Here is a 23,519-nt window from a genome sequence, read left to right on the forward strand (position 1 = left end):
GGGCTCTGGACCCCGCGCCGTCGGGCTGCTGGGAAGCAGCTTGCTGAGCCGATCTTGCACAAGAGGAAGTTTCCAGTTGGTGAGTTTGCGCCACCTCCGGCCCCGGCCCCCGTTCCCAGCCGGGCGGGAGCCGCAGAGAGCAGGTGAGCGTGGTCACAAGACGTGGAGGGAGACAGCCCAGGGCAGACCCCTGCTGGGACTGCGGCAGCCAGGCCTAGTGGTTATAACTAGCGTGTTGGGTGCAGGGTGGGAGCAGAAATTGGAATCTGGGCATTTTGGAGGAGCCACTCGGTGCCCCCTCCCTGAGAACCAGACGCTGCCTCTTCCCAGGCCTTCGGAGGGGTCTCTCTCCCTGGCCCCGGGACCCCAGGGCTGGAGAAATTTGGTGCCCCAATGATTAGTTGGGGGCTCCTGGCTGTCTGGATCCAGGCAGAGCCCTGCACCTGGGGCTGAGATACGGGGTAGGGCCCCCCCAGCCAGGCCAGCCCCTGCTTTGGCGAGTTCCCTTCTGCTGCCACTTAATCCCCATTGGGTGTCCGACTCTCTGGAGTTCACTGCTTGTGACGATCCCCCCCACACATTGCTGTTCCACCCGGGGGGGGGGGCTGCATCCCAGGGATCCTCTTTCAAGCAGGTTTGTTTGTTGCATTAAAATGGCTGCACCAGCCGTGGGTTGTGTCACCGACTCATAGGCCCCGGGTCTCTCGGCTCCACACAGCTCCTGTGCCCCTCCCCAGAGGGGGCCACATCTCAGCACTGTCACAAAGGGGCATACAAATATGTAGCGGGTATTGAACGCAAATACCTTGTGATGCCAGCAATAGACGTGCCATGAGAATGCCTGTCCTCATTTTTAGGTGCCATTGTACGTAAGACTGAGGCAGCATTATCTCCCGTCAGTGTAACCAGACTGGGCTGTCTGAGCGATTGGCTGAAGAAGAAGTAGGACTGAGTGGACTTGTGGCCTCTAAAGTTTAACAGAGTTTCATTTTTGAATGCAGTTCCTTTCTATGCATCATTCTACATTGGTAAGCTCTACTTTCATGCTAGAGAGATTGCACTTCGGTGTGTGTAGGAACTGAACTGAAATATTCAACTTCTGTTGTTTTTTACAGTGCAAATATTTGCGATTTAAAATCACTATAAAGTGAGCACTGTAGACTGTGAATTGTATGTTCTTACTGAAACCAATATATATGAACAGATAGAATACATCCAAAATACTGAACGAAACAGTACTCTGTTGTTCAACAGTGCGATTCATCGTGTCAGTAATCACAATTAATTGTTGAAATTGTTAGACAGTTCTATTACACACATATTACACTATCATAAAAGTGAGCATTATTCGATATGTCTTTATACAACGTATGTGTATCTACATGTGTAGATATATAATAATAAATATATAAATGCACCCTCAAAGTTATGTTTATAGCTACATAGAAATCTTGAACACCATCAATTCAGCATTTCTCCAGAGACTGAACACTTGCTCATAGGCTGAGATCTTGTCTGTCTTTGTGTAACTGCACCATCTGGTGGTTCCTTCCAGAACAGCTGGTTTCTTCTGCCCCATCTCTCCCGTACTGGATTCCTGGCCAAGACTTAGGCCTGGAGGTCTGAGAATTGGTGCGAGCCTGGACAGGTCTCTCCATCGTTATCCCCTGCACATTGAGACCACCAATGGAACGCTGATCAGACAGAGGGCCCTATAAGTCTTAATTCATAGAGCAAGTGGGCGTCTTCTGCAGGAAACCACATGCTGCCAGCTTCCTCTCCTGAGCACTGTCAAAGGACGCATGGGAACAGTTCCATATATCGGGCGACCTGAATGTGGGGGGATGCTCTTTGGTTGCATCTAGACTGGCAAAAACTTGCCAGCTGTCTACACTGGCCGCTTGAATTTGCGCAAGAACGCTGACGATCTAATGTAAGATTGTCAGTGTTCTTGCACACATACTATGATGCCCCAGCTCAGGGATAAGCCCACTTGTGCAAATGTTTTTGCGCAAGAGGACCCGTGTAGACAGGGAAGAACTGGTTTGCGCAAAAAAGCCCCGATGGTGAAAATGGCGATTGGGGCTTTCTTGCGCAAAATCGCATCTAGACTGGCCACGGATGCTTTTGTGCAAAAGCACTTTTTGCGCAAAAGCATCTGTGCCAATCTAAACGCTCTTTTCCGCAAATGCTTTTAACGGAAAAACTTTTCCGTTAAAAGCATTTGCGCAAAATCATGCCAGTCTAGACGCAGCCTTTAGGTATTGAGGCCATGAGAATGGGCATATCTGTTATCTGCCCACAGCCACCAGAAATTTGTTCTGATACAGCTACCGAACAACATAGCCTACACTCATCATCACAACTATCCCACCGCTGACACCAGAGTCAGCCAGACCTCAACGCTGGGGCTGGATCAAAGTGATCATCCCCTGAAGGGAAAAGGCTCATTGTCCCATTCCCACCCTAGCTAGAAGAATAAATCAAAACCAAGAACTTGTCAAAATATTTAGCTTATGGAAAACATTTTTAAAACATTGGGGGTAGAACCAAAAATTAATATTTTCAACTTAAAAGTAGAAGAAAAAAATAATTTGCAGTCAAACCAAATATACAGTTTTCTGAAAAATTCTGTAAACTGAAAAGAAAAAAACCAGTAATTTTCGGTCAAAACGAAAGAGAAATGGTTGATTTTATTGGTGAACCAAATATTTGAAAACATAGTGTGGAGTCAATCTAAAAACAGAACTTGAAAACACTTTGGGGGAACTAAACGTTGGGGTGAAGGTTGAAATTGGATCATGTCAATATGAAAAGGTTCAGTGAAGCACAAAGTCAAAAATAATTTGGTGTCTGGATGAGACGTTTTGTTCTGCTGTCAAGCATTTTAAACAGTTTTTAATTCAAAAGGTAAAAGAGAAAATGTCCAACCATATCATGGTGTCGAATCACGACAGTGAAACATTTCTTTTTTGGATCCCCCTTAAAGGAAACGTTGGGGTTCCTGGTTTGTGGAATTTGGGGACTGTTTGGCCCCAAATGAACAACTGAGCGAAGTCAAGCGGGATTCAAACAAACTTTTGGTGTTGGTGATTTTTCACTGTGCACCACAAAAACGCTTCTCTGTGACACTTTAGCCCCGAGGTGCCTGGGCAGGGGCGTCAGAGCCGCTGGGCTGAATGCCCTCTGGCAGGGGTCGGTGAGTAGGATCAGCTGGTCTGGTCTGTTCTAGAGGGCCTGGCACTGCACTTGTCATGGAGGGGTAGCATTATTGGTTTGATCCCAAGGGGCCAGGAGGAGACGGGATACCAGGCTAGAGGGGCCCATTAATGTTTGGCGCCCAAGGGGCAGGGAGGGAGGGGGCGCGATACCAGGTGAGATGGGTCCATTGGCCTCACCCCAGGCAGCAGCCCCCAGCTGAAGTCTTGTTCTCTGTTTCCTCAGACTGATGAGATTCCAATTCCGTGTCGGCTCTTTGATGGCTGAGGATTGGCCAGAGCTACACAGTGGACCGGGACACTGAGGATCCTCTGCCCCCTGACCTGTCCTTCCTCCTGCTTCGATGGCAGCAGCAGGGTGTTCTGAGAGAGAAAGAGATTCCGGGGTAGGTATGTGGTGGGCAGTCTGGACAGAGGGAGGTGGGTGTCCCACTGGTACAGGGCTGGGTTAGTTTGTTAGTGGGGTAGGTGTGTAGATAGATGATAGGGAGGTGGCTATTGGTAGGTGGGGAGGTCAGCGGGTATGTAGATGGGTGCGTAGATGGGTGGGTATATAGATGTGTAGGTCGGTGGGCAGGGAACTGGGTGTTTGGGTAGAGGGGTGGGCTGATGGGTCGATAGGTCGGATGGGGCCAGCGGCGGATTTACCGTCTGTAATAGAGCCAGGTGAGGTAATAGGCCAGGAAGAATCCAGTCCCCATGAAGACGAATTTGCAGCTCATTTCGATCAGTGTCCGAGTGCGGTCACCTGTGGGAACAGGAACCCACTGAGACTCTGGGACCCCTGCCCCGAGCCAGCCAGCCCCCGCCTGGAGCCAGGTTAGAGCCTCTTCGATGTGATGGATAGGAGGAGTGTTATCCTTTTCTGGGCATCCTAGCAGTTGGTGAAAGGTGTTGGCAGGTTGGCAGGAGAGCCCATGGGAAAAGGTGCTGAGATTTGAACAGAAAGGGACCCTGCTGGCTGTCTGTCTTGGTGTGAGTTAAAACCAGGAAGCAGGGAGGGGGGGGGGGGGGCGAAAAAGATAAATTGAACTGGCAGGGATACCATGCCTACAAGAACACTGGGTATAAAAATGGCCTGGACCTTGAAGTAAGGATACGTGAGTAGATGGGGAATGTTTATTTAGACACCAGGTTACTTTCATTGTTTTGTTGTTTCGTTTAACTCCTCTGTGCTAAGTCCATGTCCCCCATCCACTGTAACTTTAAAGCTGAGTCCCAGGGAAGAAGAAATTCTTTGTGCTTTAATCTGTATCCCCACTGACACCGCCATCCAGCTCCCTGCAGCCCAGCGCCCCACAACGCCCCCGCCCTGCTTCCTGCAGACCAGTATCTCCACTAACCAACCTGCTCCGCTCCCCGCAGCCCAGAAACTCCCCCACTGATCCCTCCACCCTGCTCCCTGCAGCCCAGGACCCACTGACACCCACCCTGTCCCAATCCCTGCAGCCCAGAACCCGCAAACACCCCCTTCCCCACTCCCTGCGTCCCCATGCTCCCAGCAACTTACACTGCACGAGCACACGCAGGGCCCGGCTGGCCGAGCCGTAGGGATTCTCCGCCCGGCACCGATACTCCCCAGCGTCCTCTGGGCTGAGACTCGGCAGCTCCAGCCACCCGGCCCCTCCTTGGCCGGGGCTCAGGGACTCATTCCCATTGGTCCAGCTCAGGGTGGCCTGGGGGCTGCTCTTAGCAGCACAGCCCAGGCTCAGGGAGTCGCCCTCGCAGGTCTCCAGAGAAACGACATCGCCTTCAGCTCCCCATGCGAGCAGCTCTGGAAGAGACGAGCAGGCGGGTTTGACCCCACCAGAGACCCCAGCCCAGGAGCTGAGATGCAGCCACCTCTGGAGCAGGGCACAGGGCTGGTTTTATGGGATCACCTCACCTGGCACTGGGATGCAGCCACCTCCAGGGTGGGATGAGGGGGCCAGTTATATGGGGACCCCTCACCTGGTGCTGGGATGCAGCCACCTCTGGGGTGCCGCACAGTCTCGGTACCTTTCTATGGCAGGGATCTCTGTTGCAGAGATCAGTCCCTACCCCTTCTCCTCCCCGCTACCAGCGCCCCCTGGTGATGCCCCAGGCTCTGCAGACAGAGGGAGCTGGGCCTGCTTGTCCCACCTCCCTCCCTGCTGTGTCCTCGGGGTCTCTGCTGTGGGCCCAGACTGGCCTGGCCACGGGCCACGTGTGAATCAGTTGCTTGGAGAGGCAGCCTCTGGCCCCGCCCCTTCTGCCTGAGGCCCCACCCCCACCAGACCCCAGAACCCCACGCCCCACTTTGGTGGATGGTCCCCCAGCCCCAGGCTGCCTGAGTGCCTGGTGCCCAGCGGGAGGTGGGCATGGCCTAACCCCAGCGCCAGCCTGGCCATGGGCCAAGCAGAAGGGCCCTGAGGGCAGAGGGGGCCCCAGGCGCTGGCTGATTCCCGGGCTCGCGGCCTCTCACCGGTGCGTCCGTTCCTGGTCAGCGTGATACTGGGGGGCCCGGGCGGGTCTGCAACGCAAACCAGACAGAGGTCGGGGGGGTTGGGCAACCTGGAGGGAGGGGTTCCTAGTGAGCCCGGAGGGGGGGCAGCTCCAGCACCATGAAGACCAGGAAAGTCTTTAAGAGATCAGGGCCCAGACACTGGCAGCCCCCAGGACCAATGGGGAGAGGCCAGCGCTGCAGGTCAGCCTGATAGACGGGTCTGCCGGGCCAATGAGGGAGTGAGGGGTTGGAGACGAGCCCCTCCTCCCTGTGGGCTGGGCTTGCCTGGGACAGGCTGAGTGGGGCAGAGTTAAGGAGACAGCAGGGGCCTGGGCCGAGCTGGGACAGGGCCGGTCAGGGACACGGCCAGCGTCAGGGCCCTGCTGGCAGTGGGGGTGCAGCCGGAGGGGCCAGAGAAGCAACCCGGGAGCTGGAGGCGACGCAGCAGAGAACAGAGCCGGGGCTGGAGCTGGGTGCAGGGGCAGCAGGGGGCTGCAGGGTCAGGGCCCAGTGCAGGGTGACTCCCGCAGGCAGAGGGGATCATAACCCCAACGGGGGCGGGCAGCTGGCCCTGGGGGAAGGGGCCCTGCTGCCCAGAGCAAGTGTCCGACCTGCAGCCTCCCTGCAGCAGCCAGGGCCTGTGGGGGGAGGCCTGGGACCTCCCAGGAGCAGAGTGGGACCTGCCCTGACACCCCACAGACGCAGCCTGAGAGTCGCCAGGCCCAGAGCGGCTGGCGTCTTGCCAGAGTTCCCCGTGTTTCCTCTTCTCTGTGTACACAGGTGACAGTTGCATACATGGCGTTTGCCTTGGGCCGGGTGTAACCGCAGTGGGCCAGGGAAGCGTCCGTGTGAAGAGCCGCCCCCCGCGTTTGGGTGTAAGAGCGGAGCCCTTTAAACGGGTACCGGATACACGAGAGCTTATCGGTCACACGTGGCCCCTGGTCGGCTCCCAGGGCCCGGCTCTTACCCCCGAGTAGCCGGGTGATGCTGGAATTTTCCACCGTTCCAGGCTTCCCCAATGACACCCAGTGGAACATCCCTGCCCCACATTGGGGACACCCGGCCCTGCCCCGGTGACGCACCAAGGTTGGGGGTGAGCCCCAGGAACCCTGGGCCCAGCCTTGTTGGGGTTCCCGGGGCTCTGCCACGCAGGGGAGCGGTAGGAGATCCCTTAGGGCAGGGAGGCCTCTGGGTACTGGCCGTGGGAGCGGGGACTCGGAGCCCTTCGCTGGCCCATTTCCCCGGGGTGGTGGAGGAGCCAGAATAGTTCCTCTCAGTAGCGGGAAGGGTCCCTGCTCATGCTCCCATGGCCCTGTGGGCAGCAAAGGGCAGCGACAGACCCGCCTGCGCCTGGCCCAGGAGGCACCTGACCTGATCCAGGGGCCGCGTTGGGGTCACACCGGGAACCAGAAACCTGGGAGACCCAGCCCAAGGGATCAAACCAGCGGCCTGCTCCCCAGACATGTCCTGCCGGGCTCCTCTAACCCCTCCCCCAGGGCCAGCTCCAGCTGAACGGCAGCTCCCGCCAGGGACACCAGACACCCCCTCCTAGCTCCATGGCCTCCCGCCTTGGTCCCTTTCTCACAGGCCCTCATCTCTTGTCCCAGGCTCCACCGGCCAGGCCCATGTGCTGTGCAGCAGGGACACGTCTGCACCACAAGGGCGGCTGAAAGCAGCGCCCAGAGCAGCCTGATGCTGGTACCCGCTGGCTGGGCCTGGCAGGGTCCCTCCTGGCTGCTGTCATAGTCCTGTGGCCGAGGCTCAGTGCTGCGGAGGGGCCTGCGCTGGGCTGGGGATCGGTGGCGGGCCGGGGTCACTCACAGACAACGTGGAGCCGGAGGACTCGGCGTGTGGACACCCCAGCTGCAGGGTACGTCACGGTGCAGCCGAGCTCTTTGCCATCGTCCCCCGGGGCGGGCGTGAAGCTGAGCGCGGAGCCGTGGGCCCAGGAGCCGTTCTCCAGCCGGGCGGAGACGTCCCTGGCCGTGTCGCTGAACGGCCCCGTCCAGGTGACGCGGGGCGGGGTCCCGGCGCAGCGCCCGGGGGCCGTGCAGGTCACGTTCAGCGGCTCCCCGGCCAGCAGCTTCCCTGGGAGCCCCCGCACCGGCGAGGTCCGGATCTCTGGCTGCGCCGTCAGGCCTGCGACAGGGGAGAGAGTCACCGAGGGCTTGGAGCCTGGCCCCCTTGGGAACACCAGACCCAATGTGCCCCCGGGCAGGGCTGGCTGGGCAGGGGCAGGGTAAATAGCAGGGGCTGCAGGGCGGTGCGTGCGCTGCGATTACCTGGCACGGAGATGCTGAGCACAGCGCTGGTGCCATCGCCGTTGGAGCAGTAGCTGTATTTCAAATCCCCTTTCTCCATTCTATAGTAATAGCTCCCTGTGTCCGCCCCTCGGGCGTCGCTGATTTGCAGGGAGCAGTCGCCCCGCGCTGGATCCCCCGCCAGCCGGAACCGGCCCCGAGTGTCCGGCGACACCGGCCGGCGGGGGTCACTGCTGGCCACGGGCGGGTCCGAGTTCGGATTTGCACCATCCTTGTACCAGTGCCCGTTGAGCGGGGCCCGGCGATCCCCAGTGGGGAAAAAGGGCGAGTAGCTGAAGGTGAAGCTGCAGGGGACCAGCGCGCACAGACCCGCCTGCACCGACACCGACCGCGGCGCCCTCAGCTCGAATCTGGGCAGCTGCGACAGGGACCCTGCAGGGGGCGGAGAGAGCCCGGCGTGGTAACTCTGGGGGCGGGACTGGAACACACCCCTCCCCCTCTGGATATTGGGAGAGGCGTGTGTTGCCCACCTCTCAGCCAATCAGTGCCGGGTAGGGGCGGGGTCTCCTCCTGCCTCCCGGAGAAGCGCTTTTCCGTGGCTGGAGGAGACCCCGCCCCTGCCCAGCGCTGATTGGCTGAGAAGCGGGGTGGGACACGCTTCTGCCAATAGCCGTGGTGATGCGGGCAGCAGGGCAGGTGAGGGGGCGGGACTAGTGCGGGGGGGCTCTGGAGGCTGAGCTAGCCGTGGGCGGGCTATGCGGGCAGGGCTGGCCCTGGGGACTGCGCTTTTGGGGGACCAGTCATGTTTTATTTACATATTTGCATAATCGTCATTTGCATAATGAAATATGCAAATAGAACGTTATCAGCGTGCCAAAAGTTTGTGAATGGTCCTGGTCCCCGGTATCAAAACGATCGGGAACCACCGCCCTGGGGAACAGAGTCTTGTCCCCTGAGCCCTGCCAGTGCCCCTCACTCCTGCCCTGCATCCCCTTCCAGCCCCGCCCCAGGCCCCCAACCCGATCTCACTCCATTTCCAGCCATTCACTGAGCCCCTCCCCTGCCCTCCGCCGCCCCTGCCATGGGTTCTGCCCCTCCCCCTGGCTGGGGCTGCAGGTGCCACTTACTTACCCCTCCAGAGCAGGGTGAGGATCAGGGCCCTCAGCATGGCCACGGGGGAGGCAGGACCCCCTGCTCTGGCAGCCGGCAGCTCCTGGTCCCTACTGTCCTGCTGCGGGGGCAGGGCTCCTGCCATGGCTGGGGTGAGGGGCTGGCCCAGACCTAGGGACAGCCGGGGCGGGTCAGTGTGAGAGCGCAGGCTGTTTGGCGGCACAGCTCTGCCTTGGGGATCATCGGTGCTGCCGGGCTCTGCCGGGGCTGCTCTGGGACTGCTGGCCAGGGTGGGACCCCACAAATCCCCCCAGTGTTCCCAGAGATCGAGGGCTAAAAAATCCTTCAGTTGCCGAAAATCGGAGACTTTCTCTGACTCGCGCGCTTGGCAGGACCCCACAGTGCGGGAAGCCGATGGGGCTGCCCGGGGCCTGCTCTGTTCCCGCTGCCCCCGATCCCACATGGGAGCAGGCCGGGCTAAGGGAAGGGCCCGTCAGAGACCTATTTGAATGAATGCAAAGCAGCAGGGCCGGCGCTGGGCAGCCCAGGGGCTGGCAGAACCAGGGGAGGAAACCCTGCAGCCCCTGGCAATAATATTTCCAGGCGCATGGCTGGGGGGGAGGCGGGGGGCAGAGGGTACCTGCAGGCCAGAGAAGGGCTGGGGCAGCGCTCAGCTTTAACCGGGGAATAGGGAGTTGCCAGGGACTGGAGACCGGCCAGCCTGGCCTCACTCCCGGGGACGCTCCTGGAGTAACGTCTCACGATGCCCGGGTGGGACAGGGCGACACTGACAGCCAGCCTGGGCCTGCCAAACCAGCCAGACTCCCCCGCCCCATGGCAGGGTCCCCTGTGAGCTGAGCGCTTGTGTGGGCGCCCACGAGAGATTCAAATGCCACCCACAGTGCCCAGAGCCGGGAGCACATGCCTTGGTGCACATGATAAAATGTATTCTGCACATGGATGAAAAAGCTTAGCGGGAACATTGGTTTCTGGTCTGGGGGGCTCATCGTATCTCAGGGCTCCGGCCTGGCTCTGACCCCACCTCATAGAAAAAGCCATTGGGTGAGCTGGAGAAATGGGCCCCCCAGAGCTGCCATGACCCGGTAAAACACCCGGGAGGTGGAGGCAGAGCTGGGAGCGGCTGACCTGTGGCAGCTGACACAAAGCTGGGATCTCCGGGGGATGGAGCTTGGAGGTGAGGGGGGAGATCAGAGGGAGGGGGGACCCAAGGCGGATGCGATTGGAGCAGCAGAGACTTGGTGGGATGAGTCACCCCACGGGCGCCTGGCACGGAGGGGCAGACGCTGCTCAGGGAGGCTGGGTGGGGAGGGCAGGTGGGGGAGCCGCATGGTGTCAGAGAGCAGGGTGAGTGTGCAGCCCACACGCCGACCGGGGTACTGCCCTGCCCCGTCCCCTGGCACCGAGACCACGGCCAGGGAGAACAGCGAGTCTGCTCCATGTCCCAAGGCGGCTGGCTGGCTTTGTGCTCCGGCGCAAGAGGCTCCTGCCTTCAGTCCCAGAGGCCTCGGGTTCGATTCTGCCTGCCAGGGCGTTATGCTCGCTGTGACAGGGCTGATGCGCCCCGCACTCCAGTCAGCGCTGTGTGGGGAGCGACGGCGATGCAATGCCTGACTTGGGCGGAGGATGTTGCCCGCCAGAGCAGCACAGGCAAGTGATGTCACCCGCTCAGATGGTGCGGAGAGGTGACATGACTCAGCGGGGTGGTGAAAGTGAGCTGCAGACTGGCAGGGTGCCGGCCGCAGGTGGGCACGTCCATAGTTGGGACATTTAAAGGGAGGCCTTGGGGGCAGAAGGACTACCAGCCTGTGGATGAGGCTGGGTGAGACAGGCCCCTGGCAATAGGGAATGAGAGAGTTGGAGGCACGGCCGTACGGCAAGCAGCACCTGGTGCAGGTATGATGACCCCGGGCGGCGGGTAGGAAGTGGCCCAGCGCAGAGTGGTGGAGCCTGTGGGCTGATGAGTTTAGGGGAATGCCCCCGACAGCTATGCACGGGAAGCCAGTGTCCCTTCCTTAGGGCCCTGGGCTGAGACCCAGGAGAGAGGGTGGGCCCAGCTCCCTCTGCCATGTCACCCATACTTGGGAGGTTGAGGAGGCTGCTATAGGTAGAAAGTAGGGGCTGAGGTTGAACAATTGAGGGACTGTGAGGGAAACTGGAGGGGAGTCTAAGACTCAGACATCAGAGGCCACAGCGTGGGGGAACGTGGGGTACAGATGGTTGGCTATTGGGGTGTCTGTACAAGCTTAATAAAAGGTGGGTGCACACGCCTCCTGAGTCTTCTAGCTTACGCTCGCTCGCATCCCCAGTGGGAAACTGCAGAGAAATCTCCAGGCTACGTCTAGACTGGCATGATTTTCCGCAAATGCTTTTAACGGAAAAGTTTTCCCTTAAAAGCATTTGCGGAAAAGCGCGTCTAGATTGGCAGGACGCTTTTCCTCAAAAGCACTTTTTGCAGAAAAGCGTCCGTGCCAATCTAGATGCAGTTTTGTGCAAGAAAGCCCCGATCGCCATGTTCGCCATCAGGGCTTTCTTGCGCAAGACAATACGGCGTTGTCTACACTGGCCCTCTTGCGCAAAAGCGAGCTCAGACGCGCAAGGGAAGCTCCCAAGCAGGGGAGAGGTGGCCAGGGGACCAGGGAGGAGGAGGAATCTCTTGCTGGGACAGGCAGGGGAGCAGGCCGGGAGGCCAAAGCACAATTGGAATTGCCCTGGCCAGGGATGTGACGGGAACAAGAAGGGTTTCTACAGGCCTGGGAGCACTAGGAGGGGGGTCAGGGCGGGGGTGGGGCCCTTACTGCATGAGGGAGGTGACCTAGTGGCAGCCGGTGTGGGAGAAGCTGACGGACTCAAGGCCTTTTTGCCTCTGTCCTAGAATCCTAGAGACCTCCGGAGGCATCGAGTCCTGCCCCCTGCCCAAAGCAGGACCCACCCAACTCAGTCTTCACACAGTCGGTCCCAGACCAGCCGTGGGCAACCGTTTTTCCAGGGGGGGTTGGGTGTCACTGAATGAATTTTGTGAATTCCTGGAAGGGGCGGGGCCTGAGGCAGAGGGGGCGGGGCTGGGGACTGGACTCCCTTCAGAGTTGTCTGGGCTCAGGGCTGTGAACTGGAAACAGCAAAGGGCTCGTGGCCCCGGCCCCTGCCAGAGGAGCCCCACGACCCGCAGCCACGAGCCATTTAAACAGGATTCGGCTGCCTGAGCCGCTGCCTGGAGAAGCCGCCAGCTGCAGCCCACAGCCAGATCACAGTGTTAGGTGGGCCACAGTCGGCCCCGGGCTACAGCCAGATCACAGTGTTAGGTGGGTCACAGCCGGCCCCTGGGCTACAGCCGGATCACAGTGTTAGGTGGGTCACAGCCGGCCCCTGGGCTACAGCCGGATCACAGGGTTAGGTGGGCCAGTCGGCCCCGGGCTACAGCCAGATCACAGTGTTAGGTGGGCCACAGCCGGCCCCGGGCTGCAGCCAGATCACAGTGTTAGGTGGGTCACAGCCGGCCCCGGGCTACAGCCAGATCACAGTGTTAGGTGGGTCACAGCCAGCCCCGGGCTACAGCCAGATCACAGTGTTAGCTGGGCCACAGCTGGCCCCCGGGGTGCATCTTGTCCAGCTTGGCCCAGACTGCTGCACTGGGCAGCACGGTGTGGGGAGGAAGGGGGCAGCCCTCGCTGGAGAAAGAAGAGGTTCGGGGCTGGCCAGACACAGATCCCTGGGGCCAGAGCTGAGGGATCCGCGGTGCTGAGGTTGTTGGCTGATGTCACTGCGGAGCCTTTGGCCAAAATCTTTGAAAACTCGCGGCGATCGGGGAGGTCTGGACAATTGGAACAAGGCAAATGCAGGGCCCGTCTTTAAATCCAGGGAACTACAGCCCGGTCAGCCTCACCTCAGTCCCCGGAAAATCCTGGAGGGGAACCTCAGGGGACACATTTGGAAGCCCTTGGAAGAGGGGAAAGTGATCAGGAACCATCAACATGGATTCCCCCAGGGCAAGTCCTGCCTGGCCGACCTGGCTGCCTTCTGTGAGGAGGTAACTGGCTCTGTGGAGGTGGGAAGTCGGTGGTCGTGATCCACAGTGTTCTTGCCAGCGAGTGATGCCGTCCGGCTTGGACACACGGGCTGGAAGGCGGCTGGGGAGGGATCAAGCCCTTGATGTCTGGCTGGCGGTGGGTGTGAGGCGGATGCCCCGGGGGTCGGGTCTAGGGCGGGTTTATTACTGGCCTGGCTGAGGGGATGGTTTTCACTCTCCCCAAGTTCACGGGTGACACTGAGCTGGGGGAGAGGGAGCGAGGCCGGGGGCAGGGCCAGGGCCCAGAGTGACGTAGGGAAACTGGGAGACGGGGCCCGAAGAAATCTGAAGAGGTTCAAGAAGGACAAGAGCAGAGTCTGGGGCTCGGGGCAGTGAGGCCAGAGCTGCAGGCCGGGAGCAGGGCGGGTCCGGGAGGCCCAGGAAGGACGGAGGCGACTGGAAAGGATCCGGAGGCGAGGGGCCAGGACGTGGGGGTGGCCAGTGGGGGAAAGAGGAGCTGGGGCGGAGCCGTGGCCTGCAGGCGCTTTTGAAGAGGCCGGACAGAGGGAGACGGGCTGGTCCCTTCGCCGCGAGGGCCCCGGGTTCAAAGTGCAGCGGAGCAGAGCGAGACGGGCTCTCGGGACAGACACCGCGGCCGGGAGTGTCACAGGCCAATGGGCCGGACACTGGGGAGCTGCTCCCCCCTGCCGGGTCTGTGTCCCGCCCGCCCCCTTCGCACTGACCCACATCCGTGGGGTGAGCCCAGCCGCGGGAGAGGGGTGAAGTTTACAGTATGTGCCCCCTGGGTATCTATATCTGCCCCTTGCTGTGCCTGCCCCTCCCAAGTCCACCCACTAGGGAAGCTCCACTTCCCACCTTCCCTCTGCTGCCCCCCGGGCATTAGTGGGAAGGGGGCTCAGAGAGGAGAGCTGGGGAGTCCCCTGCACTCTGTGGCCCTCACCCGACACCGCAGTTCTTGGGCGGGGGGGATTCTGTCTTGGAAACCCAGCCCCGGCATCCTGCTGCCTTCCCCTCCCTCCGGCCGGGGCTGCTGGCGGCCTCCCTGCAGCTGGGGCAGGCTACGCAGTGTGCGTGGGGCTGGACAACGAACCTGGGAGTCACGGCTCAGAGGCTTCGCCACCCCGAGCTGGGAAACAATCCAGGAGGCCTGGGTCTTAACCACAGCGCTCTAACCACTACACCGCACTCTCTCCCCAGAGCTGGGACAGACCCCAACAACCCTGCTCCCCACCCGACTCTCTCCCTTTATTGCTCTTTTTCCGGTGGCACAACCCAAATTTCACACCAGCAGCTCACACCTCCTGTGTATTGTTCAGGCTGCAGGCCCCAGTCACTCACCCGGAGCTGAGATGCAGCTGCCTCTGGGCCGGAGCAGGGGAGAACAGCGCCCTGGAACAGCCGTGGCCAGCTGAGGCCGGGTGGCGAATCCCGATCCGGTGGAGCGAGCTGGGCGCGTGTGGAGATCGGACTGGCGGGAGCAGGCGTGAGTGTCGGGCAGGAGCTGAGTGAGGCGTGAGATTTTAAGGCAGAAAGGGGAAGTCAGCGGGTGAGTCTGGTGCTAGGACGTGTTGCACAACCCGGTTCCAGTGGCTGGAGGTCTCGGTGCCATCAACACAAACGAGAGAGAGTCACAAATACAGGTCAGTGCCCACGGACAGCCAGCTTCTGCCCACGTGTGATGGGGACTGGCTGGGGAGAGGAGCAGGGGCCGGGCATTTCCCCTCCAGGGGGCACCGGCCCCTATGCTGTCGGGCCTGGGACAGGCTGGCTCTGGGGAGGGGATGGGCCCGGTGCCCACCCCCGGGGGGGCTCTGAGCAGGGGAGACATCGGCAGGTGGGAACCGGGCCATGGAGCACAGATGTTTGTTTCTGTCTCTCGGTTCCTCAAAAGCCTCCCAGGTCCCCGGGGCAGTGAGCCTGGGGGTCCCAGGGGTGTGACTCAGGTCGCTGGCTCGATGAGGTGAGGCAGCTGGGTTCCCTGGCCCAGCACAGGCCTGGCCTGGCCTTTGGAGGGGAGCCGCAGCTGAATGTGGCTTGGGCCATGGAGATTTACACACGGGCTCCCTCCAGTGCTGAGATGCGGCTGGCTCTGGGGTGGGGCGGGGGCAGTTTATCCAAGGCTCCTTGCCCAGAGTTGAGAAACAAGGGCTTGGAAAACCCCTGGAACTAAAGGAAACTCAGTTCCCCTGGCCCTGCCCAAGACCTTTGGCTCTGGCCCCCAGACATGTGCACAGGCAGGCTGCTGGGAAGCGGGTTGATCTTGCACAAGAGGAAGTTTCCAGTTGGTGAGTTTGCGCCATCTCCGGCCTTGGCCTCAGTTCCCGGCCATGCGGGAGCTGCAGAGAGCAGGTGAGCGTGGCCCGTAGACGTGGAGGGAGACAGCCCGGGGCAGACCCCTGCTGGGACTGGGGCTGCCAGGCCTAGTGGTTATAACTCGCGTGTTGGGTGCAGGGTGGAAGCAGGAATTGAAATCTGGGCATTTGCTCTTTGCCCCCTCCCCTGAGAACCTGGTGCTGCCCCTTCCCAGGCCTTCGGAGGAGTCTCTCTTCCTGGCCCCGGGACCCAGGGCTGGAGAAATTTGGTGCCCCAATGATTAGTAGGGGGCCCCTGGCTGGCTGGATCCAGGCAGAGCCCTGCACCTTGGGCTGAGATACGATATAGGGTCCCCCTAGCCAGGCCGGCCCCTGCTTTGGCGAGTTCCCTTCTGCCGGCGCTTGCTCCCCGTTTGGTGTCAGACCGCCTTTCACTGCCCCTGCATTCGGTGCCCCGGGGTTCCTCCCAGGAGCCGTGTGGAGCTGAGGGACCCCAGGGCCTGTGAGTCGGTGACACAACCCACAGCTGGTGCAGCCATTTTAATGCAACAAACAAACCACAATTAGCATCGTTTTATACAATCCCTTCTCAAATCCGAGCCACCATCTGTCTGTGTCCGGGATACATGGATGCACCCCCAGAGACGGCCTCTCGCTCTGGACAAGCACACTAGGGTGTCGATTAATCACAGCTAACGCACTCAATGAACTGAAACATGAGTTGTGATTAAACAATCCCCATCACACCGGTAAACAACAAACTCGTGATTGGAATGTATTGTCTATGATGGAGTTTTTGACATTTGGAGTGCATGGATTCGATTACAACACAGAATACAGTGTATGTGCTGTGTCCCCGGTCCCTCGCTGTCCTTCGTTGGGGAGGGAGGGGGTATAGAACATGCTGTCAGATGTCTTAAAGGAGCAGGACTCCAATGCAGAAACTACAGAACCTAAACCGTTCAGAAAAGATCCATCTTCTGCTGGCGGTATCAGACTCAGATGATGCAGCCTCTCTGCTTTGGGTTGTTATCAAGCAGAACCTGTCATCAGCATGGAACCACGTCCTCTGGAACAGTGGTCGAAGCAGAAAAGGGTATACTAATGTGTAGCAGATCTGGACCTTGTGATGCCAGCAAGAAAAGTACCATGCGAATGCCCATCCTCACTTTTAGGTGCCATTGTAGATAAGACACAGACAGCATTATCTCCTGTCAATATAACCAGACTGGTGTTTCGGAGCAATTGGCTGAACAAAATGAAGGACTGAGTGGGCTCTAAATTTTAACGGAGTTTCATTTCTGAATGCAGTTCCTTTCTGTACATCATTCTACATTTTTAACCTCGACTTTCTTGCTAGAGAGATTGCATTTTGGTGTATGAGCTGAACTGAAATATTCGACTTCTGTGGTTTTTTACAGTGGAAATATTTGTGATTTAAAATCACTATAAAGTGAGTATTGTAGACTTTGTATCCTGTGTTGTTACTGAAATCAATATAGATGAAAATGTAGAAAACATCCAAAATATTGAAAGAAACACTACTCTGTTGTTCAATAGTGCAATTCATCATGTCAATAATCAACAATTAATTTGTGTAACAGTTGCTAGACATTTAATAAAAGTGAGCATAATCTGATCTGTCAAAACGACTCTCTATACAACGTGTATCTATAGGTGTCAATATATAACAACACAACAATAAATATACATACAGATGAACCCACAGAGTTAGGTTTATAGCTACATACAAATATTGACCACCATCGATTAAGCATTTCTCCAAAGACTGAACACTTGCTCACATGTTAACATCTTGCTGTCTTTGTGTAACTGCGCCATCTGGTGGACATGAGACCAGAGGATGGGCACATCTCTTATCTGCACATAGCCATGGGAAATTTGTTCTGACACAGCTAACAAGGAACACAGCCTGCACTCCTCTTCACAAGTATCCTACTGCTAACACCAGAGTCAGCCAGTCCTCTACTCCGGAGCTGGGTCAGAGTGATCGCCCCCGAAGGGAAAAGGCCCCAGTGTCTCATTCACCCGGGTTAGAAAACCAAGAACTTGCCAAAATATTTAGCTCATGAAAAAGATTTTTTTAAATTGGAGGTAAAGCCAAAAATGAACATTTTCACCTTAAAAGTAGAAGAAAAAATCTCTTGCAGTCAAACCAAATATACAGTTTTCTGAAAATTTCAGTGAAGCGAAAAGAAAAAAAACCAGTAATTTTGGGTTGAAACAAAAGAGAAATGGTTGTTTTTTTGGTGAACCAAATATTTGAAAAAAATAGTGTGGGGTCAATCTGAAAATACAACTTGAAAATACTTTGGGGAAACTGGAAGGTGGGGTGAGGGCTGAAATTATATCATGTCATTATGAAAAGGTTCAGGGAACCAGAAAGTCAGAAATAAATTTGGTTTCTGTCAAGCATTTTAAACAGTTTTTAATTCAAAAGGTAAAGGGAAAATGTCAAACCATAGCACGGCATTGGATCAATAAAGTGAAACATTTCCTTTTTGGAAATCCCTAAAGGAAACATCGGGGTTCCTGGTTTGTGGAATTTGGGGATTGTTTGTCGCCAAATGAACAACTGAGTGAAGTCAAGCGGGACTCACACAAAGTTTTGGTGTTGCTGATTTTGCACCACAAAAACGCTTCTGTGACACTTTGGCCCCGAGGTGGCTGGGAAGGGGCCTTAGAGCCGCTGGACTGGATGGCGTCTGGCAGGGGTCGGTGAGTAGCATCAGCTGGTCTGGTCTGTTCTAGAGGGTCTGGCCCTGCGCTCGCCATGGGGGTAGCTGGGCCCTTGCAGGCATCACAGAGCAAAGTCACAAGCATCAGGGCAACAAACAGATCATCTGCTAATCATAAAATAGGGCAGGCAGCGCCCATGTGCATCGTGGGCCATGGCTCTGAGGTGGGGGGAGAGGGAGAGGCAAGATACTAGGCTAGATGGGCCCATAAACGTTTTGTTCTCGAGGGGCCAGGAGTAGGCGGGATACCAGGCTAGATGGGCCCATTGTCCTCACCCCGAGCAGCAGTCCCCCAGCTGAGGTCTTGTTCCTCAGAGCGGTGAGATTCCGATTCCTTGTTGGCTCTTTGATGTCTGAGGATCTGCCGGAGCTACACACTGGACCTGTGCACTGGGGATCCTCTGCCCGCCGGCCTGTCCTTCCTCCTGCTTCCATGACAGCAGCAGGGTGTCCTGGGAGAGAAAGAGATTCCGGGGTATGTATGTGGCGGGCAGTGTGGACAGAGAGAGGTGGGTGTCTGGGGATGGCCCGTACAGGGCTGGGTTAGATCGTTGGTGGGGTAGGTGCGTAGATAGATGATAGGGAGGTGGCTAGGTAGGTGGGTGGATCAGTGGGTGGGTGGATCAGTGGGTGGGTAGATGAGTGAGCACGTAGGTGTGTAGGGAACTGGGTGTTTGGATAGAGGGGTGGGCTGATGGGTCGATAGGTCGGAAGGGGCCAGCGGCGGATTTACCGTCTGTAATAGAGCCAGGTGAGGTAATAGGCCAGGAACAATCCAGTCACCATGAAGATGAATTTGCAGATGATTTCGGTCAGTGTCCGAGTGTGGTCACCTGTGGGAACAGGAACCCTCTGAGACTCTGGGACCCCTGCCCCGAGCCAGCCAGCCCCCGCCTGGAGCCGGCTCACAGCCAGCAACCCCCAGGGCTGGGCTCTCACCTGTCTTCGGTGAGCTCAGCAGGGCGGCGTACATCCCGTGGTGGTTGGAGCCAAGGCAGAAGATCTGGGGTCCCCCACCCCTACTCCCCGCCCAGGTTAGGGTGCTGACGGCCTCGTCCCCCTGGGCCCAGGAGCTGACCTGCAGGGCCCCCCATGAGCCGTTCCCAGCCAAGGGCTGCTCGTCCACCTGCCACTGAAGCTGGGGCAGGGGCCGGGAGCGCAGGGAGCAGGTGCAGGTGATGTTGGGCCCCCGGTGCTGACAGAATGACTTCTGGCCAGTCCCAAGCTGGGGGCCATCTGGGGAGAACAGGAGTCACAGTGACAATAGTCAGAGAGATTCCCAAGGGCAGGGAGTCCCATGGGTTAACTAAATTAATACCCTGTTGCAGAGAGTTCTGCTGGTTAACCCTACTAGTAGCTTGTCGCAGGCTGCCCCACAGGCTTACTGCACCCACAGGGGATCTTGTGGGTAAACCCATCCAGCTACCTGTGGCAGGGAATCCCATGGGCTAACCCCATTCACACCCAGTTTCAGGGAGTCCCAGGGGTAAACCCCACTCACACAAGCTCTGCTAGGCAGGGACCGTTCTCTACATGCACAGCCCCATGGGCGGCAAAGGGCAGCGACAGACCCGCCTGTGCCTGGCCCGAGAGGCGCCTGACGTGACGGGGTCACACCAGGAACCAGAACAATGGGAAACCCAGCCCAAGGGACCAAACCAGCAGCTTGCTCCCCAAACATGTCCTGGGTCCTCTAGTCTAACCCCTCCCCCCGTGCCAGCTCCAGCTGAACGGCAGCTCCTGCTAGGGATGCCAGACACCGTCTCCGAGCTCCATGGCCTCCCGCCTTGGTCCCTTTCTCGCAGGCCCTCCTCTCTTGTCCCAGGCTCCACGGGCCAGGCCCATGTGCTGTGCAGCAGGGACACGTCTGCACCACAAGGGCAGCCAAAAGCAACACCCAGAGCAGCCTGATGCTGGTACCCGCTGGCTGGGCCTGGCAGGGTCCCTCCTGGCCGCTGTCAGTCCTGTGGCCGAGGCTCAGTGCTGGGTGGAGAGCAGTGGAGGGGCTGGGGCAGGGCTGGGGACCGGGAGGAACCTGGGGATCGGTGGAGGGCCGGGGTCACTCACAGACAACGTGGAGCCGGAGGACTCGGCGGGTGGACACCCCGGCTGCAGGGTACGTCACGGTGCAGCCGAGCTCTTTGCCATCGTCCCCCGGGGCGGGTGTGAAGCTGAGCGCGGAGCCGTGGGCCCAGGAGCCGTTCTCCAGCCGGGCGGAGACGTCCCTGGCCGTGTCGCTGAACGGCCCCGTCCAGGTGATGCGAGGCGGGGTCCCGGCGCAGCGCCCGGGGGCTGTGCAGGTCACGTTCACCAGCTCCCCGGCCAGCAGCTCCTCTGGCCGCCCCCCCGCCGGCGAGGTCCGGATCTCTGGCTGCGCCGTCAGGTCTGCGACAGGGGAGAGAGTCACCGGGGGTCGGGCAGGGGCTGGCTGGGCAGGGGCAGGGTAAATAGCAGGGGCTGCAGGGCGGTGCGTGCGCTGCGATTACCTGGCTCGGAGATGCTGAGCAGAGCGTCGGTGCCATCGCTGTTGTAGGTGTAACTGTATTTCAAATCCCCTTTCTCCATTCTAAAGAAATATCTCCCTGTGTCCGCCCCTCGGGCGTCGCTGATTTGCAGGGAGCAGTCGCCCCGCGCTGGATCCCCCGCCAGCCGGAACCGGCCCCGAGTGTCCGGCGACACCGGCCGGCGGGGGTCACTGCTGGCCACGGGCGGGGCATTGTCCGGATATGCACCAGCCCTGAACCAGTGTCCGTAGAGCGGGGCCGACCGATCCCCAGCGAACCCGGCCGGGTAGCTGAAGGTGAAGCTGCAGGGGACCAGCGCGCACAGACCCGCCTGCACCGACACCGACCGCAGCGCCTTCAGCTCGAATCCGGGCGGCTGGGACAGGGACCCTGCAGGGGGCGGAGAGAACACAGGGAAGCCCCGCCCCTGCACGGCGCTGATTGGCTGAGAACAGGGGCAGTACACGCCTCTCCCAACAGGAGCGGCGAGAGCGGAGTGCTCCAGCCCACCCCCACAGCCCCGCGGCGCTGGTAGCAGCGCAGCGCAGCGCAGGGCAGGTGAGGGGCGGGGCTAGTGCGGGGGGCTCTGAGGCTGAGCTAGGCGTAGGCGGGTTAGGGAGGCGCTGGGAGCGGGGCTGGGGCTGGCATTGGGGGGAGTGGGTGCAGTGGGGCTCACAGACAGGAGGCTGGTACTGGGGATCTGTTGGGGGGACTGACACTGAGATATTTGGGATGGGGGCCTGGCTCTGGGGGGCGTGGGAGCAGTGGGGCTCTGGGGGTCTGGTTGGGGGAGGCTCTAAGGGGTTGGGAGCTGGCACTGGGGGGTTGTGTGCAGGGGACTCTGGGGTCAGCAGCTGGCACTGGGGTTCATGGAGGGGTAGAGGGCTCCAGGGGGTGGGGCTGGCACTGGGGTTCATGGAGGGGTAGAGGGCTCCAGGGGGTGGGGCTGGCACTGGGGTTCATGGAGGGGTGGGGGCTCCAGGGGTCAGGGCTGGCAGTGGGGTGCATGGAGGGGTCGAGGGCTCCAGGGGGTGGGGCTGGCCCTGGGGGCTGTGCTTTTGGCAGACGGGTAATGTTTTATTTACATATTTGCATGTTCATTATTTGCATAATTAAATACGCAAATAGAGTGTTATCAGTGTGCCAAAAGTTTGTGAATGGGTTTGCTGGTGCCCGGTATAAAAGATTGGGAACCACCGCCATGGGGAACAGAGTTCTGTCCCCCCAGCCCTGCCGATTCCCCTCACTCCTGCCCTGCATCCCCTTCCAGCCCAGGTCCCCAACCCAATTGCACTCCATTTCCATCCATTCACTAAGCCCCCTACTTCTCTCCAGCTGGGGGTTCTGCCCCTCCCCCTGGCTGGGGCGGCAGGTGCTGCCTACTTACCCCTCCAGAGCAGAGCGAGGATCAGGGCCCTTAGCATGGCCACAGGGGGGGCAGGACTCCCTGCTCTCTGGGGGCGCCCCTGAGCCATCAGCTCCCAGTCCTTGGTGTCCTGCTGTGCTTGGGCGCGGGGCTGTCCTGGACCTAGGGACAGACGGAGTGCAGTGTGAGAGCGGAGGCTGTTTTGGGGCCCAGCTCTGCTTTGGGGACTGTCAGTGCAGCTGAGCTCTGCAGGGGCTGCTCTAGGACTGCTGGCAGTGACCCCCCAGATCCCCAACGGTCCCCACAGATCATGGGCTATAAAAAAAATCTTTCAGTTGGCGAAACTCCAGAGACTTTCTCTGACTCATGATCTCGGCGGGACCCGGAGGAGGTGCAGGAAGTTGGTGGGCTGGCAATGTTGCTCAGGGCCTGCTTTGCTCCCGTTCCCCCAGAGACCCCCCCCCCCCGGGGAGTGGGCAACTGTGACATGCCTTGGCAGTAGCTAGGTGGTCCTCAGCCCAGATCCCCCATAGCCCATGAACCAGCCCCCAACCAGTGCCTGCCCCTCCCAAACCTACCCCCTGTGGAAGTGCCACCCCCATTGGAGAGGAAACCTGGGGAGCTCCCTGCCCTCCTCGGCCCCTGACCCAACACCTCAAGTCGGGGCCTGGCTCAGGCTGGAGGGGCCCTGGCAGAGCTGTAGGGATCTGGGCTCGGAGGGGGCTGCGGGTCGGGATTGAGGGGCACCCAGTCTCTGCAGACCCACTCATCCCTGTCGCTGCAGCGAGGGGCCCAGCCCTGGCCTGCGACCCTGCAGCCGGGCTCCTCAGAGTCAGACTCCTCGGAGTCTGGTAAAGCAGAATGCACAGGAACCCGAAAGCAGAAGTGGGTGCTGGCGTCCGGGGAGCAAAGATGCTGTCTCAGAAACCTCAACACCAGCATCCTGCCAACTTCTCCTTCCTCTCGCCAGGCTGCCTGAAGCTTCCCTGCAATGGGGGCAGGCTGTAGCTTGCTTGTGGGGCTGGAAAGAGAACTGAGGAGTCCTGGCTCTCAGCCCCTCGACACCCCACTCACCTCCCGCTCTGGGACAGAAACCAGGAGTCCTGCCTCCTTCACCCACTCAAAGCCACAAGACCCTTCTCCCCTCCCAGAGGCAGGGTCAGAACCCAGGTATCCTGGCTCTGAGCTCCTGTGCGCCCCACTCTTTCCCCAGAGCAGTCCTGAATGCCTGTCTCCCCACTCTGACCACTAGACTCCACTTCCCTCCCAGAGCTGGGGATGGAGCCCAGGATTCCTTGCTCCCAGCTCCCTCCCACCCCTGCTCTCTTTATTAATGGCTTTTCCAGTAACCTCTTTTGCTTTTGTACATGCTGCAGACACCAATCACTCACCCTGAGCTGAGATGCCTCTGGGGCTGGGCAGCTGGAAACAGCCTCACAGCGACGCAGCCCAGAGGTTGGTCCACTTGGCACTGAGATGC

The 23,519-nt window shown here is 59.2% G+C and overlaps 2 protein-coding genes across 4 annotated transcripts; both read right to left on the reverse strand.

Moving 5' to 3' along the window:
• Positions 1–1,289: 1,289 nt before the first annotated feature.
• On the reverse strand, positions 1,290–14,608 carry LOC142819620 (sialic acid-binding Ig-like lectin 13). Of its 3 annotated transcripts, none has more exons than XR_016347760.1 (8): positions 9,075–11,520; positions 7,965–8,375; positions 7,504–7,821; positions 5,662–5,709; positions 4,729–4,992; positions 3,867–3,966; positions 3,399–3,581; positions 1,290–1,667 (listed from the first exon to the last, which is right to left on the reverse strand). XR_016347760.1 is itself a non-coding variant. In XM_075907881.2 (8 exons), the coding sequence occupies exons 2-8, from the start codon at positions 9,196–9,198 to the stop codon at positions 3,500–3,502; spliced, it is 1,347 nt and encodes a 448-aa protein (XP_075763996.2). In that variant the 5' UTR covers positions 9,199–9,224; positions 14,437–14,608; the 3' UTR covers positions 2,676–3,499. The 3 variants fall into 3 exon arrangements, 2 of the variants coding, with proteins under 2 accessions (XP_075763996.2, XP_089628947.1); XM_075907881.2 differs by lacking the exon at positions 1,290–1,667 and adding an exon at positions 14,437–14,608 and having other exon boundaries at positions 2,676–3,581; positions 9,075–9,224; XM_089772821.1 differs by lacking the exon at positions 1,290–1,667 and having other exon boundaries at positions 2,676–3,581; positions 9,075–11,519.
• Positions 14,609–17,053: 2,445 nt separating this feature from the next.
• LOC142819619 (sialic acid-binding Ig-like lectin 14) lies at positions 17,054–22,220 on the reverse strand. The gene is made up of 6 exons (XM_089772745.1): positions 22,061–22,220; positions 20,656–21,063; positions 20,237–20,554; positions 19,109–19,405; positions 18,903–19,002; positions 17,054–18,621 (listed from the first exon to the last, which is right to left on the reverse strand). Exons 1-6 carry the CDS (start codon positions 22,146–22,148, stop codon positions 18,540–18,542), a joined length of 1,293 nt encoding a protein of 430 aa, XP_089628871.1. The 5' UTR covers positions 22,149–22,220; the 3' UTR covers positions 17,054–18,539.
• Between the last annotated feature and the right edge of the window lie 1,299 nt (positions 22,221–23,519).

Source organism: Pelodiscus sinensis, chromosome 22, assembly GCF_052426305.1.
Source record: "Pelodiscus sinensis isolate ZL-2025 chromosome 22, ASM5242630v1, whole genome shotgun sequence".
Classification (NCBI taxonomy): Eukaryota; Metazoa; Chordata; order Testudines; family Trionychidae; genus Pelodiscus; species Pelodiscus sinensis.